Source organism: Sylvia atricapilla, chromosome 4, assembly GCF_009819655.1.
Source record: "Sylvia atricapilla isolate bSylAtr1 chromosome 4, bSylAtr1.pri, whole genome shotgun sequence".
NCBI classification, from domain to species: domain Eukaryota; kingdom Metazoa; phylum Chordata; class Aves; order Passeriformes; family Sylviidae; genus Sylvia; species Sylvia atricapilla.
This window is the reverse complement of record NC_089143.1, coordinates 38,604,174-38,618,746: the sequence shown is the minus strand read 5'-3', so window position 1 is coordinate 38,618,746 and position 14,573 is coordinate 38,604,174. Positions and strand designations below refer to the sequence as shown.

General features: G+C 41.8%; 2 protein-coding genes across 4 annotated transcripts in view; one reads left to right on the top strand and one right to left on the bottom strand.

Moving 5' to 3' along the window:
• NEK1 (NIMA related kinase 1) overlaps positions 1–2,738 on the bottom strand; it is a 44,270-nt gene extending 41,532 nt beyond the window's left edge. For both annotated transcript variants that reach the window (XM_066317608.1, XM_066317609.1), the window contains exon 1: positions 2,548–2,738. The gene's annotated coding sequence lies outside the window, so the exon portion shown is untranslated. The remainder of the gene's footprint in view (positions 1–2,547) is intronic.
• Positions 2,739–3,106: 368 nt separating this feature from the next.
• CLCN3 (chloride voltage-gated channel 3) overlaps positions 3,107–14,573 on the top strand; it is a 62,084-nt gene continuing 50,617 nt past the window's right edge. Inside the window, exons 1-2 of one of the 2 annotated variants that reach the window (XM_066317610.1) lie at positions 3,107–3,408; positions 13,501–13,676. In XM_066317610.1, coding sequence (XP_066173707.1) covers positions 13,517–13,676 — 160 coding nt within the window. In that variant the 5' untranslated portion in view covers positions 3,107–3,408; positions 13,501–13,516. The remainder of the gene's footprint in view (positions 3,409–13,500; positions 13,677–14,573) is intronic. The other variant, XM_066317612.1, reaches the window with a different exon arrangement.

Below are 14,573 nucleotides of genomic sequence, written 5' to 3'. Positions count from 1 at the left end.
AAAAAAACCAGAACTAACACAGAAAAGCCATAACATTTTTAATTAATTAGATGTACTTAGTGATCTAGCCTAATCAGGGCATGGTACTTTGGTTTTTTTTCTCAAAATGTTGATCCATTTGTCTCTTCGGTTGCTTTTCTGTAAATCATCTACTCTTAGTGTCAATTCAGTTTTGGTACAGTTGGCTCGTTTGGGCCAACAAGGGCTGCATAAATAAAACAGGTTTCATCTTTCATTTTGACTAAAAAGGATCTGTTTTGTCTTTAAATAAATCAGTACAATCAGTGCCAAGGCTTCTGATTCAGCTGGCATACAAACATCATAGAGCTATAGCACCTGGTTAAAAATCTTTCGTTCAACTTTACTTGGAAGAAACACAATGGAGGCGAGGGGAATTCCTATGCATTGTTTCTTAGGAAGCACTAAATCCAGCTTTTTTATCACTATAATGAAGCTAAAAATTGACTGATTTCAACAGATCCCCATCACATCTCAAATCATTATTCAGTATAGAAAGGTGTAGCCTTAAGTCTGACTGAAAGACTCTTTTCATGTTGAATATAAAACAAATGTTTACAAAATGGTACAAACCAATATTTTTCATGTACTATCTGACCATTAGGCTACCTTTTCAGATAAAAAGGAGTACTCAGGTGAATTGTGATAGTGTTTAAGGTTCTATATTAAAAAATACTTTGGTAAAAACAGGACACTAGGAAGCTGCAAGCAGAAGTAATGGCAATATACCGATGTGTCAGAATAGCAGAGGGAAAGGGCAAAACAAAGACCAAAGTGGAAAACAACAGAGTAAATTCACAGCAGACGAAAAGATTATAATTTTTAAAGCAAAAAGAGCTTCCATACTCTCCATAAGCTAAAAAGGACAAAAGTGTGCTAAGATTTTCTCCACTTAAGCCTCACTTTGAAGAACTAAGAGCAGCATTTCTGCTTTGCTGTACCCAGCTTCCCTCCAACAGGAGATCCTAGTAGCTTAGATTGAAACTTCACACACATCACGGGTCTCACAATCAGGGTCTCTCCTCAATTTGAGATTTTTTTTTTCCCCCAGAACTACCTTGTACTAGACACAGATGCTGCTTAACAGCACCTATACCATGAAAGCAGACTAAAATGAATAAGCTTGATTAGCATAGCAAGACAAAACAAGAGAGATCTAAAGAGATCTGTTCTGCAAAAGAGGAGATGCAAAGCCTACTAAGACTAAGCATAACTACCAGGAAAGTAAAAAGCTAAAATTACAGGCCGGCAGTGTCTTGGTAAGGCTGTTTTTTTGTTTTTTCTTTTTTTTTTTTTTTTTTTTTTTTTCTTACAGTACATAAAGATAGTTTAATGTAAAGTTGCACTTTTAAACATAAGAAAGACTTGGTATTAACTTCAATATTCTCTTTCAGGCAACAGTAAAAGCACAGCAGGTAAAACACAATTTGAACTTCGCTTGACTTTACTCAAGTTCTCTTCCTACCCTACTTTATGAAACAATCAGCGTTGTTCTACAGTTAAAGCAGCTGCATTAGGCATAGCTCAGGGCTGCTTCTCCATGCTGCTCCGTACAAAAAAACTGGCCAGTAACCAGCCTTTGGGCGAGAAGCTACAGTTCGGTCAAAAGAGGTATATAACCTTCTGTGAGCTAGATAGCTTGTTTTTTACATGTGGCAAGGGAAAAAGAGGCTTCCAGAGAAAGGACATCAGCGCTGACAGGGCGTTGTCTTTTCAAGCCCACGGCGGTAAGTCAGTTCATCCACTACGGACACGCAGGAAAGCCGCACAAGTCACACCCCGAGGCAGGGCGACCGCCCTGAGCGTAGGGCCAGGCCAGGGCCGCGTACGGGGATGGACAGGGCAGGGGCCGAACTGGGCCGCGCTCCGCAAGCGGGCCCCGCCAGGCCGCCGCCCCCGCACAGCCAGAGCAAGCCCAGCACCGGGGCGAGAGGCGCGGACGGGAAACCCCCGCCCCAGGCTGGCTGGCAGAGACCCGGGCCACCTGCCCGGCTCCCGGCAGGGCCGTCCCGCCCGCCCCGTCCCCACCCCGCCTCAGCTTCCCCCGCGCCCGCCCCGTCCCGTCCACACCCCGCCATACCTGCCCGCCGCGGCCACGGCCGCCCAACCTGGCCTCGCGCCTAGCAAGGCCCCGCCTCCTCCGCCCCTATTGGCGGCCCCGCCCCGAACCTCGGCTCCCATTGGACGAGCCCGCAGTGGGGCGGGGCCGCGGCCCTGCTCGCCCGCCCTGTCCGCGTTAGCGGCACTTCACCCTGGTAACGCGCGGCCGGGGTGACGTGACGGGCGGGGCGCGCGCGAGTCTCAGCGTTTCGGGGGGAAACCCCCAAAAGAGCAACAGCTGTGCCACGAACGAGCCGCGACCCACGGCCCCGCACGGCTCTGTACAGCCCCGCACGGCTCTGTACAGCCCCGCACGGCTCTGTACAGCCCCGCACGGCCCCGCACCGGCGGTACGTGTCTGCCCCACGACTGCCTCGGGGCGGGGTTCCTAGGGGAAACGTGCCCCGGCGGGCTGAGCGCAGCGCTTACCGGGGAGGATCGGGCTGCACCTGTGGCTCCTCCGTTCCCGACGCCAAAGCACGCCTTAATGGCACCTATGGGCAAAAAGCCTCGTGATTCACAACGTGCTTTTTCAGTCCTAGTGCCACAGGGGACGGCGTCCTCCGGGCTTGTTAACCTTGCAAATAAAAGAACCAGAGGGCATTTTCTCAGGAGAAAAAGAAAAAAAAAATGCACTCCTTGACTTGAAATGTTTTGGTAGAACTTTCATTCGCTGTGTATTAAGTGAACCCCACACTGGCCTCAGCACCACACAGCTGGCAGTACCCAGGAGTCCGTGATCAGCCCGACCTCAGCTTAAGGGTTTTAGCTGCATTTCTCTGCAGGTAAAACCCTTAAGTTCTCGGGGCCTCCGCAGCGTCTGGAACTGAGAAGCGGCACACTTCAGCCCGAAGCCGAACGATGCCGCGATGTACCCAGCACCCCTCGGCCGCCTTTACCCGGGAAACCGCCTCCACCCCGTTCTGAAGCGCGGGACCATCCTGCCTCCCCCCGGGCCCGCAACCCACCCTGGCATCGAGGGAGCCCGGCACGGGCCCCTCCCGGGCCTCCGGGAAGCCGCGCCCCTCCGCGGAGGGCGGGAGCGGGGGACGGAGCCGCGGCGGGCGGCCCGCGGGAAGCAGAATCAGCCGTGACGGCGATGCTGACCCCGGCGGCCCGACGGGCGCCGATTCTGCGCGGTGGGAATCCCCGCCCTCCCCGGGCCGAGGGGGCGGTGCCGGGCGGCGGAGCGGCCGCGGGTCTGGGGGCTGCGCCCGTGTCCCGCTGGCGCTCGGAGGGAGGATGAGCCAGCGCCTCCCCGGGGATCAGCGGGCGGCACCGCCTGCGCAGGTACGGGCGGGGCGGGGCAGGCTCGGCTTCCCCCGCGGCCCAGGACGCAGCGCGGGAGCGGGGCCGAGGCGGCGGGAGGAGGGGAGCGGGCGGCGTTCCCCCGCCGAGCGGCAGCTGCGCCCCGCCGGCGAGGCGGCTCCGGCCCCCCGGGGACGGCAAGGGACGGACGTGGTGGCTCCGTGCGCGCCTCTCACGTCGTCCGTGCGCCTCCCCCGAAAGGCCGGAGTGAGGGGGGGAAGCCCCGCGTGTTTACGGAGCCTGAACACGGCGTGTTTGTACCCTGTCACCCCATCCCGGAGTTCTTCCGGGCAGCGCTTGTGCGCGCACGGAGAGCGGGGCCCCTGCGGCTGGGGATGCCCAGGGTCTCCTCCCCACGTAACCGGCGCTGGAAGGATTATTCTGCATGAGTTGCTCGCTTTATGTTGGCTCACGGGTTTGGCTAGTAGGGCCGCTCTTAGACAAGAGAGAGGTAATGGGCTCTTGTTGGAGCCTCATAATTAAATGGGCGTGCAGGTCAGCGAGGTTAAAACTGAATATTAACTGCATTCTTTCATATTATCTTCCCTCCTTTTCCAAAATTCTTCCCTTCTCTAGCCAAAACCGTGGAAATGGCTGTAAAACAAGTGTGTATCAATTCTCACTTAACATGCATGGTAACAGTGGGAAATCGTGTGCTGATATTGAACTACGTTCAGTGTAGTGTAGTAAATTTGCTGTGTCACACTTTAAAATACGAAACTAGGTAAAATACGGCCTTACAACCAAATTTAAAATGTTTCTGGACCTAACCTATGTTAGAATAGATGCTTAAATATTTTTGGACACGTACTGGTAAATGATAGTCATTTGGGTGTGAGGACTCGCACCTCATTTTTGAGGTTGTGGGACCTCTGAAGTTTCTGGGGCAGAGTCTGTGGAAGAAATTGTCAGGGGAATTGGTGTTTTTTGCTTTTAGATGGTTTTGTTTTTGGTGGACCTGTGAAGGGGTTTATTTTCAGTATCCCTTAGCAACAGAGATACTTCTTTGCAGATACAGCTATTTGAATAAAAGATGTGTTGGTATGACAGATTTGAAAGCAGATAGTCATCAAAACTGTTTCTCTATTTAAAGAAATGTCAATATGCTGTAATGTAATATTAAAAAAAACATATTTGTGCATTATAGGAAACATACCTTTGTGAAGCATAATAAAAGAGACCTCATCAGCTGTCACTATCGGTTTGCCTAGGATAAGTCTTTCACTGAATAACTGTCAAGTATTGAAAATTTGATGTCTTGTCTCTTTGGCTGGCAAGCAGATGTAAACTCGGTGCAAAGTTGTCAGAGTGGGAAGGAGTTTTGCTCTGGGAAAACTTCAGGTAGCTTGAAACTCACAGCTTGAAACACAATGACTCTGCATCTCTCTGCAACCCATGTGAAAAGAGAATTTACATGGTGTTCAGAAAAATGGAGCTTGTTTCTTGTTTGCTTCTGTTTAGTATTGGCATGTGGTATGTCAGTCCTAAAAATTCGTTCCCTGATAATGCTAGGTATCATACACAATGTGTATTGTAATGTTTCTAGAAATGCATTTTACTTGTTGTATTCCAAGGTTTTCTTTGCCCAAATTTTTACAGTGCCCTCTTTAAATGGTTTACCATTCCACTGTTCTCTCTGTGATGCATACTTGCAAGTTGAAGTAGTCCTGGGTAAAATTCCCCCCACTGCCTCCCCTCTTCTCCCCTTGTAATAAGAACAAGCCTATCCAAATTCTTGACCAGGAAAGACACTTGAAGCTGTTGGCCTTAGCTCTTTATGACTGCATTGCTCTGAACCACTTTATTTTATGGATTTGTCAGCATTTTTCTCATGACCATGTTGATATTTCCTGTTGTGCTCTCTTGCCCACCAAACGTTTGTAGCAAGTTGATGTTTGTGTAACTTGCAAGTGAAAACGCACTTTGCTGGTTGCTCTACGAGCAGGTGGGTCTGGCTGTGTATTATATCTTCTCCTGTTCACTGAATATGCAATTTGGCTTTTTTCCCCACAGGCACACTTCGCTTTGGGGTCTCTGTGTGTGTGTGTCTTATCTTGAACAGCAGAGTTGCATTCCTTGAGTGTAAACATTAGAGCCAGGACAATTGTTCCAAGTTGACAACCATTGCCAAAAGGCATTCTAGGAACATTGAGATAGTTTTTTCCTGCTCTCATTTAGCTGACTTCATATGCATGTGAATAGGTATAACTGTACAAATCAAGTTTTCAGGGTAAAGTCTGATAATTATTTGGCAGTAGGGATATTTTTAACTTGGTTATAAATTAACAAAAAAAAAAAAAAAAAAAAAAAAAAAAGTAGAATAGAGGCTCTACTGCTGAAGAGATTTGTGCCAGAAGTGATAGTGCTAATTTGTTTTAATTTCCTAATTCAGACTATTTTGCATATTCCTAAATTTCTTGCTTTGGCATCTTGACAGCAGCAGTAACCCAATAAACTCCAATGGTTCTCAGCAGTGGCAGTGATCATGTACATGGAACTGCTTATTTACTCTCTCTGCTTATTTTCCCAAAACGAAGATTTCAGCTTAGTGTCTGTGAGCAAGTTCCCAATTCTGCCCTCCTTGTTTCCGTTGCTCGTTTATGTCATAATCTTAAAGTGCAGGTTCTGTGTTGTCTGACTTGCTAAAGCTGTTCAAGTGTCAGGTCAGCTTTTTACCTGTGCTTGTGAATGAGGAGGTTCTGCAATACAGTGCTTGTTTATATGCCATGTTTTGGAAACTGAAGATGCTCAGAATAGTAGAAAGTTGACAATTACAAATTTTTTAGAGTTGTTTAACTTGAAACTTGTTTGTGAATTTTGGAAGCCTTTATAAAATTATCTGAGAGAAAAAAGTCTAGACAAAACAATGCTCACTTAAATTTATTAGAATAAGAGGATTTTAAAACAGATAATTTTTTTCTGCTGGGAAATGTGCTCTGCTTTAAAAACATAGAAACTGGAAAATGTAAACTGTAGAGATAGTAGTTATACTTAATGAACTGGTATTTTTTACTACTGGAGAAGGGAGTTGATGAAGTAATTCATAGGCTTCGTGTGTAATAGAAAGAATTCTAGACAAAGCTGTCAAAATGGTTATGAATCTGTTTACATCTGGAGTACCCTTATTAGTTTGTGTTATGTAGTAAGTAGTCTTGAGTGTATATCCAGGAAATGAATGTAAAGAACAGAATTTATAACTTCATAGTGGCTGCCAGCAGCTATTTTAAATAACTTGGAGAGAGTCTAGTCAGGTATTTTCTCCTTGAACTTTCTAGGCATTCAGCTGTTTTGCTTGTTAAGCATTTTCTTTAGGCTTTCTAGTTACAGGAGTATACTGTGCTTACTTTGTGAGGCTAAGGAGGAGTAGTAAATAAAGTGAATTAAACTTGGTCCTGAAGCACAGGGCCTTTGATTAAAACAACCTTTGCTGTTATTTTTTTTCTCCTTTTTTAAATATGTTTTGATAATTTTCTCTAAAAGGTTCAGAGGAGATAAAGTACTCAGATTTGTATTTTGCATGCTCATACTGTACTGAGAAAGAAATGTTTCCTATTTGAAATAGTAAAAATGGCATTTTGCTTTAGTACTTTGTTTAAATTCCAGATAGAGCTGCTGGAGTGATTTCATATTTTGAAGTCCTGCCAGTGTAAATTCAAGTACTTGTTTTCCTGAAAAGATAAGTTTGTGTTTGAGTTCCTTCTACTTTTATCTTCAAATTAGTGTTCTCTGGCAGATTTCTTGGATTTAGATGTGTTATCTGCAGTTTTTGATCTACTGCAGCTTTCCCCCCTGAGTTTTCTGCTTTTAATTTGTCTCATGTATATGTTGGGGAAAAAATCAGTTCTCCATATGCTTCTAATCACATTTACATTCTAAAAGTAAATCTACAATTTTCCAGAATATATCTAGAAAAGAAAACTGAAGATTGCTTTAATTGTTGACTTTTTGCTTCTTGTCTTACAGACAACTTTAAATTATTTTCAGTCTTACTGACTTAGCAGTTTTCTTCTGTTTTGTGCTGAGATGTGAATACACTTTTTAACTTAGGCAGTAAACCTTCTAAGACAGCTGAGGAGACCTAACAAAATGTACACTAAGTATTTATGTCATTACCACAGTTAGAAAAATCTCAGTGTTTATTTCTAACAAATTTTAAAGAATGTTTGGGGTTTTTTTTCCCCCTTTGGATAGGTAGGAGGATTGATTATTTTTAATTAATTTGATCTATGAACTCACCTCATCTCTGTGGTTAGGACATATTTAAGATAACTCACCTTCTTCGGGGGTCTGTTAGCTAGAAGCCCTTTAGTAAACTATAGGTGGGGTTTTTTGTTTGTTTGTTTGTTTTGGAGGGGTTGTTTTGGTGGTTTTTTTTTGGTAATATTAAAAATCTCAGATAAATCTAATTTCTTTTTTTCCTCATAAGACACCCACCACGAGTCTTGCTTTCAACATGATAGCACTGCTGAACAGCAAATTTCCCTCTGGACTCTCCCGCCAGAAATTGTTTACCATTTGTAGACCCTGATGAAATACACATAATTTTGGGATATGCCCTTGCCAATGTTTCAGCTAGGTTTTATAGCTGGAGAGAACAATATTCAAGTGAGGGGAACTTGTGCATTATGAACAGCTAACACATGTGATTTAGTAAATACTTTGCTTTTGGTGCTCTTTGTCCATCTAAGGGCTTCACTCCCTTTTGATTTTTTTTTAAAATCCTTTAGTTAGAGTATCTATTTTCATTGAAAAGCAGGAACAGGCTATTAACAGTCTTGTTTTTTAACATCAGAAGTTCACAGGTCTCTCTGAACCGATTTATATATTTATTTCATAATTTGAAAATTACCAGAATGGCCACCAGTAATGGTTGGAAGTGCTGTTTTTAAAAAAATGAGATGGCTTCTGTGTAGTCCAGAAAGGATGTAAGCCATGAGCCAGATCCAGGTGTTGATGACAAATCAGTCCTTCCTCACCTCACTGCCTTAATGCTGGCGCTTGAGAGGATCCAGAGCAAGAAACAGAGCAAGTCTGTTGTCTGGGGCTCCTGATCTTGAAGTTTAAATAGCTGTAGGTAGCCCATCTGTCAGTTTATTACTCTGCTACTGTGATGGACCTCCCTGAAGGGGAAGGAAACGCTCAAGGTTCATAAATGCTTGTAGTCAAAAGGAACAACAGAAGTCAGAGGGTCTGCAAACAATCCAAAAGTTTTGTTAGTGCATTACACACTTGGCATGAAAGTTGCTGTCTTAGTCTGTAATAAGTGCATAGCAGTGGGTTTTAGATAAAGGGATAGGGTGAAAGGGGAAGATAGAGAGCAAAAAAGAGATCACTAGTTATAGTTCCAGTATCATTCCAGTTTATGAGATGTCCTGGAGGCACTCCTGGGCTTGCTGGAGGTACTTTTTAATATATAGGTTTTTCCTCACCGGGAAGGCAGGTTTCTTGTTTTCAGTGTAAATTACCCATAGTGCACCATCCATTCTTTCAGACCTTTCTGGAAATGGGCTGGAGAGCTTCAGGGGTCTTGGATAGTCTTGATCCCTCTCTACAGTCCATGCCCACACCTTGGACTCACTCCTGTGCTTGTGCTGTCCAGTGTTGTGCTTGTCTCTGGAAACTAGACCAGGGATGTTTGTCCCAGAGGAGTGCTGCCCTACCTCTGCGTGGCCCCTTCTCCAGCCACATCTTGTTCTTTCTCATGTTAGTACCAACAATCATCTGTTATTGCTGACAGTCCTTGGCTGGCTCCACAGCCATCCAGCTAGCACTGTTTGAGGCATACGCATTAGCCCCTTGTCTTCTGGGACTCCACAGTTACACCTACTGAGAGGAGTGCCCAGCCTTTTTTGTTTCTGGTGACCAAAGGCTTGTCACTTCTAACAGAGTACACTGGATGTGTTCCTCTTTGGCTGGTGTTTTCTTCAGTTCTTTGAAGCTGGAGAATTGTTAGTAGGGAGAGTAAGGACCAGGAACCACCAGGGGTCCCCACAAGATTTCACAAGTAGTGGTCCTGTGCCTGTGCTGTGTTTTGGAGAGTTCTATAGGATTTTTTCCCTTGATCTCAGGGGCTTTAGTATGTCTGTAAAGACATTTTAATTCAGACCTTAAAAATCTGTGGTAGCTGCGGTTATTGAGAAGATGCTTCAAGTTAGACTTAGGATAGTGGTGCTTTTTCACATTCCAATTTCACAGTCCTGAGTTGTATTGAACTTAAACAAAATTGCCTGAAAGATGCTCAACTCAGGTTTGCCTCTGAACTTAGGAATCTGGGCATATAGTTAGGGACTGCTCGGTGCATTTCTTTGAGAAGTTGAAGAAAAGTAGTATGAATAATGAGATTTCTGGTTATTCTGATGATGTGTAAAAGCTCTGCTCCATTGTATAACCCTCAGGTGACTTCAGCACAAGTCCACATTAAAAACTGTAAAGAGACACTGTTTCAATGTTTTGTCATCAAACAGAAAATAAGCATTTGTCCTAAGACTCAACAAACAGAAGTTACATTGTCTAGAATGGAAACTGCAGTGTAGTTCCTGCCCTTCAAAACAGGAGTATGGATTTTATCTTTTAGTTGTCTTAACAAGTTGCAATGTTATTTCTCATTTCAATATGACGGCAGAAGGAACACCAGAGACTTCTTATTTTTGCCAAGGGAACTCTCATCTTTTCTTTCCTGGACTGAGTATTTGCAGCTATGGCTACTGACCCATTAGTTTAGAAACTAGTACTGTATCTTACATGTATTTAGGCTTGCTCCAAGGCAGCAGCCATGGACACAGTTGTGTACCATGATTTTACTAAGGATCAGTACCTGCCTGTGAAGTGAAATCTTTTGAGTCATATTTGATTTTATACTTAATTCAGGTTCATGCTAAGGAATTATGTTGTTAGCTTTTCTTTTTCTTTTTTTATTCTCCCCTTCTTTTTAAACTGTTGGCTGAAAACCCCTCCAAGTCTTTACCACTCATGGAGCCGCTTGTTACTGTACCTGTGTGGGAGACTACTCTTCAACTCTGATAGCAGAGTTTTTTCTAATGTATCAATAAAATGGGGTTAGTTTTGTAAGTTTAAATTGGAGTTTTCAGATAATTCAGCCAGTTTGGTTGAATGCTGGTAAAGATTCACATTAGTAATTTGGTGAATGTGAAATGCCATTGGAAAGTACTCTCATTAGTGACAGAGTGTGAAAGAAGCAATGCCTTCCATCAGGTAGGCTGATGTCTTTGTGCCAGTGGATATAATTCCTCTGCTGTCACAACTGTGGGGAGCTATAATCTTTCTGGTTATGACATTTTAGGGAGTGGAGACGCAGTGGTTTTGAATACTTTACACAAACTAAAGTCAATGCCGTTGATGTTTGGCATCATATGACCAGAAGCATGAGTTTGGTATTCATCCGGTAATTAGGCTCTCGGGTTTTAGTTATTTTTTTGTTGGCTTCCTTTTTTTTTTTTTTTTTTTTTAAGCTGAGGAGATAAAAAGTACTCTTAACTAAGATTGTTAAGATTCAGTAGAACATAAATATGAATGTTGAGAGGTTTTGTTGCAATTTTAAAGCTAAGACTGTGCTTTGCAATATTGTCTTTTCCTGCGGTTTTGTCTATGTGGTTCTGTTCATATTTGAGTATGTCTCTTTCCTCCCTGAGTGTCAGTTTTATTTTGGAAGCAGCTGTGAATGAAACTAATCTAAGCTTTACCTACAGATATTTTTGGAAACTGACTTTTTATCTTCTATTTCAAGACAACCTAGGAATCTACTACAAAAACTCAAACCCTTTTGGGGGTTTTAAAAATTATTTTTAAACTCAAATAGCTTCGGTTAACTGGCAGTGCTTTTTCATAACTTTGTTTTTCCAAAGGTGACCTAAAAATTGACCAAGATCTTTCCTGAAGATCACAGGTTTGGGTTGAAAGGGACCTTAAAGATCATTTAGTTGCAACCCTCCTGCCATGGGCAGGGACACCTTCTACTAGGCAGGTTGCTCAGAGTCCCATCCAACCTGGCCTTAAGCACTCCTGGAATGAGGCATCTGCAGTTTCTCTGGGCAAGCTGTTCCAGAGCATCACCACCCTCACAATAAATAAAAAAAAAAAATAAAAAAAAATGGATGGGGTTTTTTTTGAGTGCTACAGAGAATCTGCCTATGTATTTCTGTAAAGGTTAGCATAAGTATTCCCTACACTTTAAGTTTGAATTATTCAGTATCCTTAAGAATTTTTGTGGTTGAAGCTTAACTGGAAGTTTTAAGATTTTTTTTGTGCTGTTTTGTGAAGAAATAATCTGCTAGTGGTCTTAAAAACACAGTGAGAAATTCCTCACAATTCATTCACCTGTTTTTCAAACCTGGAGTTTGAAAGATGAGTGTTGTTCTCATCCTGCTTAAATATTTTCATGTTGCAAACAGAATAAATAAATGAAAGCTAGATATGCTAAGTCTCTGGTAAAAATAGAAATGTAATTTTCATGCTGGTGAGACTTAAGAGAAAAAGTGGCCACAACATGGCCTCTGTTTTTGAACTGCTGTAAAATTTTTGGAATTTCTGAGTTTAAAAATTCTTTCTGAAGGGCGGGTTTATTTAAAAACTAAAAAATATGCAGGATTTTAAGTTAATTTAATATGAGAAGTTTAGAATTCAGTGATAAAAGTTTAATTCTGCTTTCATCTTTTGGGCAGGTGTTTTGGCATAGACCCCCATACATATATGGATACATGTTAAAATTTTAATTTAAGAATTGGTGTGGGAAGTGTCTCTGTCATTATTTGTCTGCTCTTAAAATATGCACCAGTTGGATACTTAAAAATGAGATTATGTATATATAGAATGCCTGACTGTCTTATAACAAATAGTTACTTTTGAAAGTTTTTAACAGTTAAATCACTGAAAATTCTATATTGCTTTCAAATTTTTCAGCCAATTACTCTTTGGTTCCTGTCACTGCATTTTCTCTATTGTAGAATGTATTCTTCTTATGTGTAAATCTTGTATCAATAATTTTAATTGTGTCTTCTTTCGCTTCATGGGTGCATAGCATTCTCACTAAGTGCTGTACTCAAGTAGGGTTTGGTGGAAGAGATAGGAGAGCTAGAGGACAGATGACTGCATTTTAGCTTAGTTGTTAGTACTGAAGAGAAAAACTGAACTTTACACTGATTTTTTAAATCAGGATTCTTAGTTTGAAAAAGAGCTCTTTTGTTAAGACCAATCATTGTGAGTTTTTATTGGTTTGTGTTTTATTGTGTTGATTGTGTTTGCTGAGTTCTTTGTTGTTGTTGGGGTTTTTTAGTTGGTTTTGACTTTGAACTATTTGTAATCTGGAAGAGTACTTTAAAGTTTTCACTCTACCCCCCTTTTGAGGAAATAACAAGCCTTAGATGCCTTTTATTTTTTTCCTGCCACCCCTTTGAGGTGGTGATACAATTTTTTTTTTTTAAATTGAGACACAGAGAAGTGTATTTATGAGATAACAGAGCACATTCTGGAGATTAACTGATTGCTTAGATCAGCTGTCAGCAAATGTCTTGTAAATCTGGATTTTTACTGGCCAATTTTGCCTTTTCCATAGACATATCTCTGCACTGGAAGTGGTTCTCTCAGCTGACTCGCTTCTCTGCTTGACCTTTTAATTGTAGAGCTTGAAAGAGAAGCAGGATGTCTGACGTTGGAGAGCAGAAAAGTGCCTGTGGTATTAGACTGCAGAAAACTGCACAGCCTTACGTACTTTTTCTGCTATTAATGTAGCTGTTTGTCCACTGCTCTCCTTTACCAGTGTACTTCCTGCCTGCACTGGATTTCATTAGATTTTCCACAATATAATATGTCTGTGTGCTCATTGCTTTCTTTGCTCTCTCTCATCACAACTGGTAAGATATTCTGCTTTAGCTCTGTGCTCTTCAGTTTGATTGTATTTTTTCTGTACTGCTGCTACTTTTTTTGAACTTGTAGTATTGTTACTATAAAGAGTTTTCCCCAAAGCATGAAATAAAATTCTTGTTTTATTTTAATATAAATATCTTGGTGGTTTTTGAATATTCAAATAGGAAATAACTTATTTTTTATATATACATACAGGTTATAAAGCAGCTAAATGGAGTCTGAGCAGCTGTTTCATAGAGGCTACTATCGAAACAGTTACAACAGCATAACTAGTGCAAGCAGCGATGAGGAGCTTTTAGATGGAGCAGGTGTAATTATGGATTTTCAGACCTCTGAAGATGACAATCTCTTGGATGGTGATGCATCCATTGGTAAGTGAATTTCAGCTTAAAAGATTGTCTGAGTTGTATATTTTGTGTTGTGTTTTTTTGTGGTTTTTTGTTGGGTGGTTTTTTGTTTGTTTGTTTTTGTTTTTGGTTTTGGTTTTTTTTGGTTGGTTTGGTTTAGTTTGGTTTGGTTTTTATATGACCAAATCTGATCCTTTTCTGTTAACATTATGTTTCCTTCAGAGAGAGGCTTTAAACCTGAAAGGGGCTGAACATTCTTCTATGTGCTTTCCTAACAATTACATTGTGTGGGATGACATCTGATAAAAGGCAGATATTAACATGCTGCTGACAAATGTAAAACTTACTGTCAAGTAGAAGGATGGCTATTCTGCAGCTACCTGTTCTTTGTTCTCTGCACTGGAATTTTGGAAGTCTCAATGTCTCAATACAATTTCTTCGATGCAAAAATTAATGCTGTTTTAATCATTACTTCTAGAGATAAATCTGTTTTGCTTCATTCAGCTTCACCTCTAAAAAACAGAGGCAAAAGCCAAAAGTAGAGGTGTTGTTAGAAGCAGCAGAAGGCACAATATCAGTGGAATTTTTGACTAGATAAAAAGTTGCAAAGAAAACTTTCTACAGTGAATGCTATAAAAGCACTGAAATAATACAAAGAAGAAAGAACTGAGAAGCTCTTTTTTTTAGCATAGGGAAACAGTTCACATATTGGAAGTATTAGCATTCATTTAGCAATAGTCAAAGAAGTGAACTGAAGGAGGGAAATGAAGTAGTTTCTGTTAAAAATACTAAACTTGGTTAAATGTGTACTCTGATCAGTTCCTCTCACTTTGTTTAAAATTGAACTCTGCTTCCTGGACTTTTGCTTTTTTACTGCCTTTTCCTCTTTTCTTCTTCCATGAGTTGTTTTCCTTCCATGCA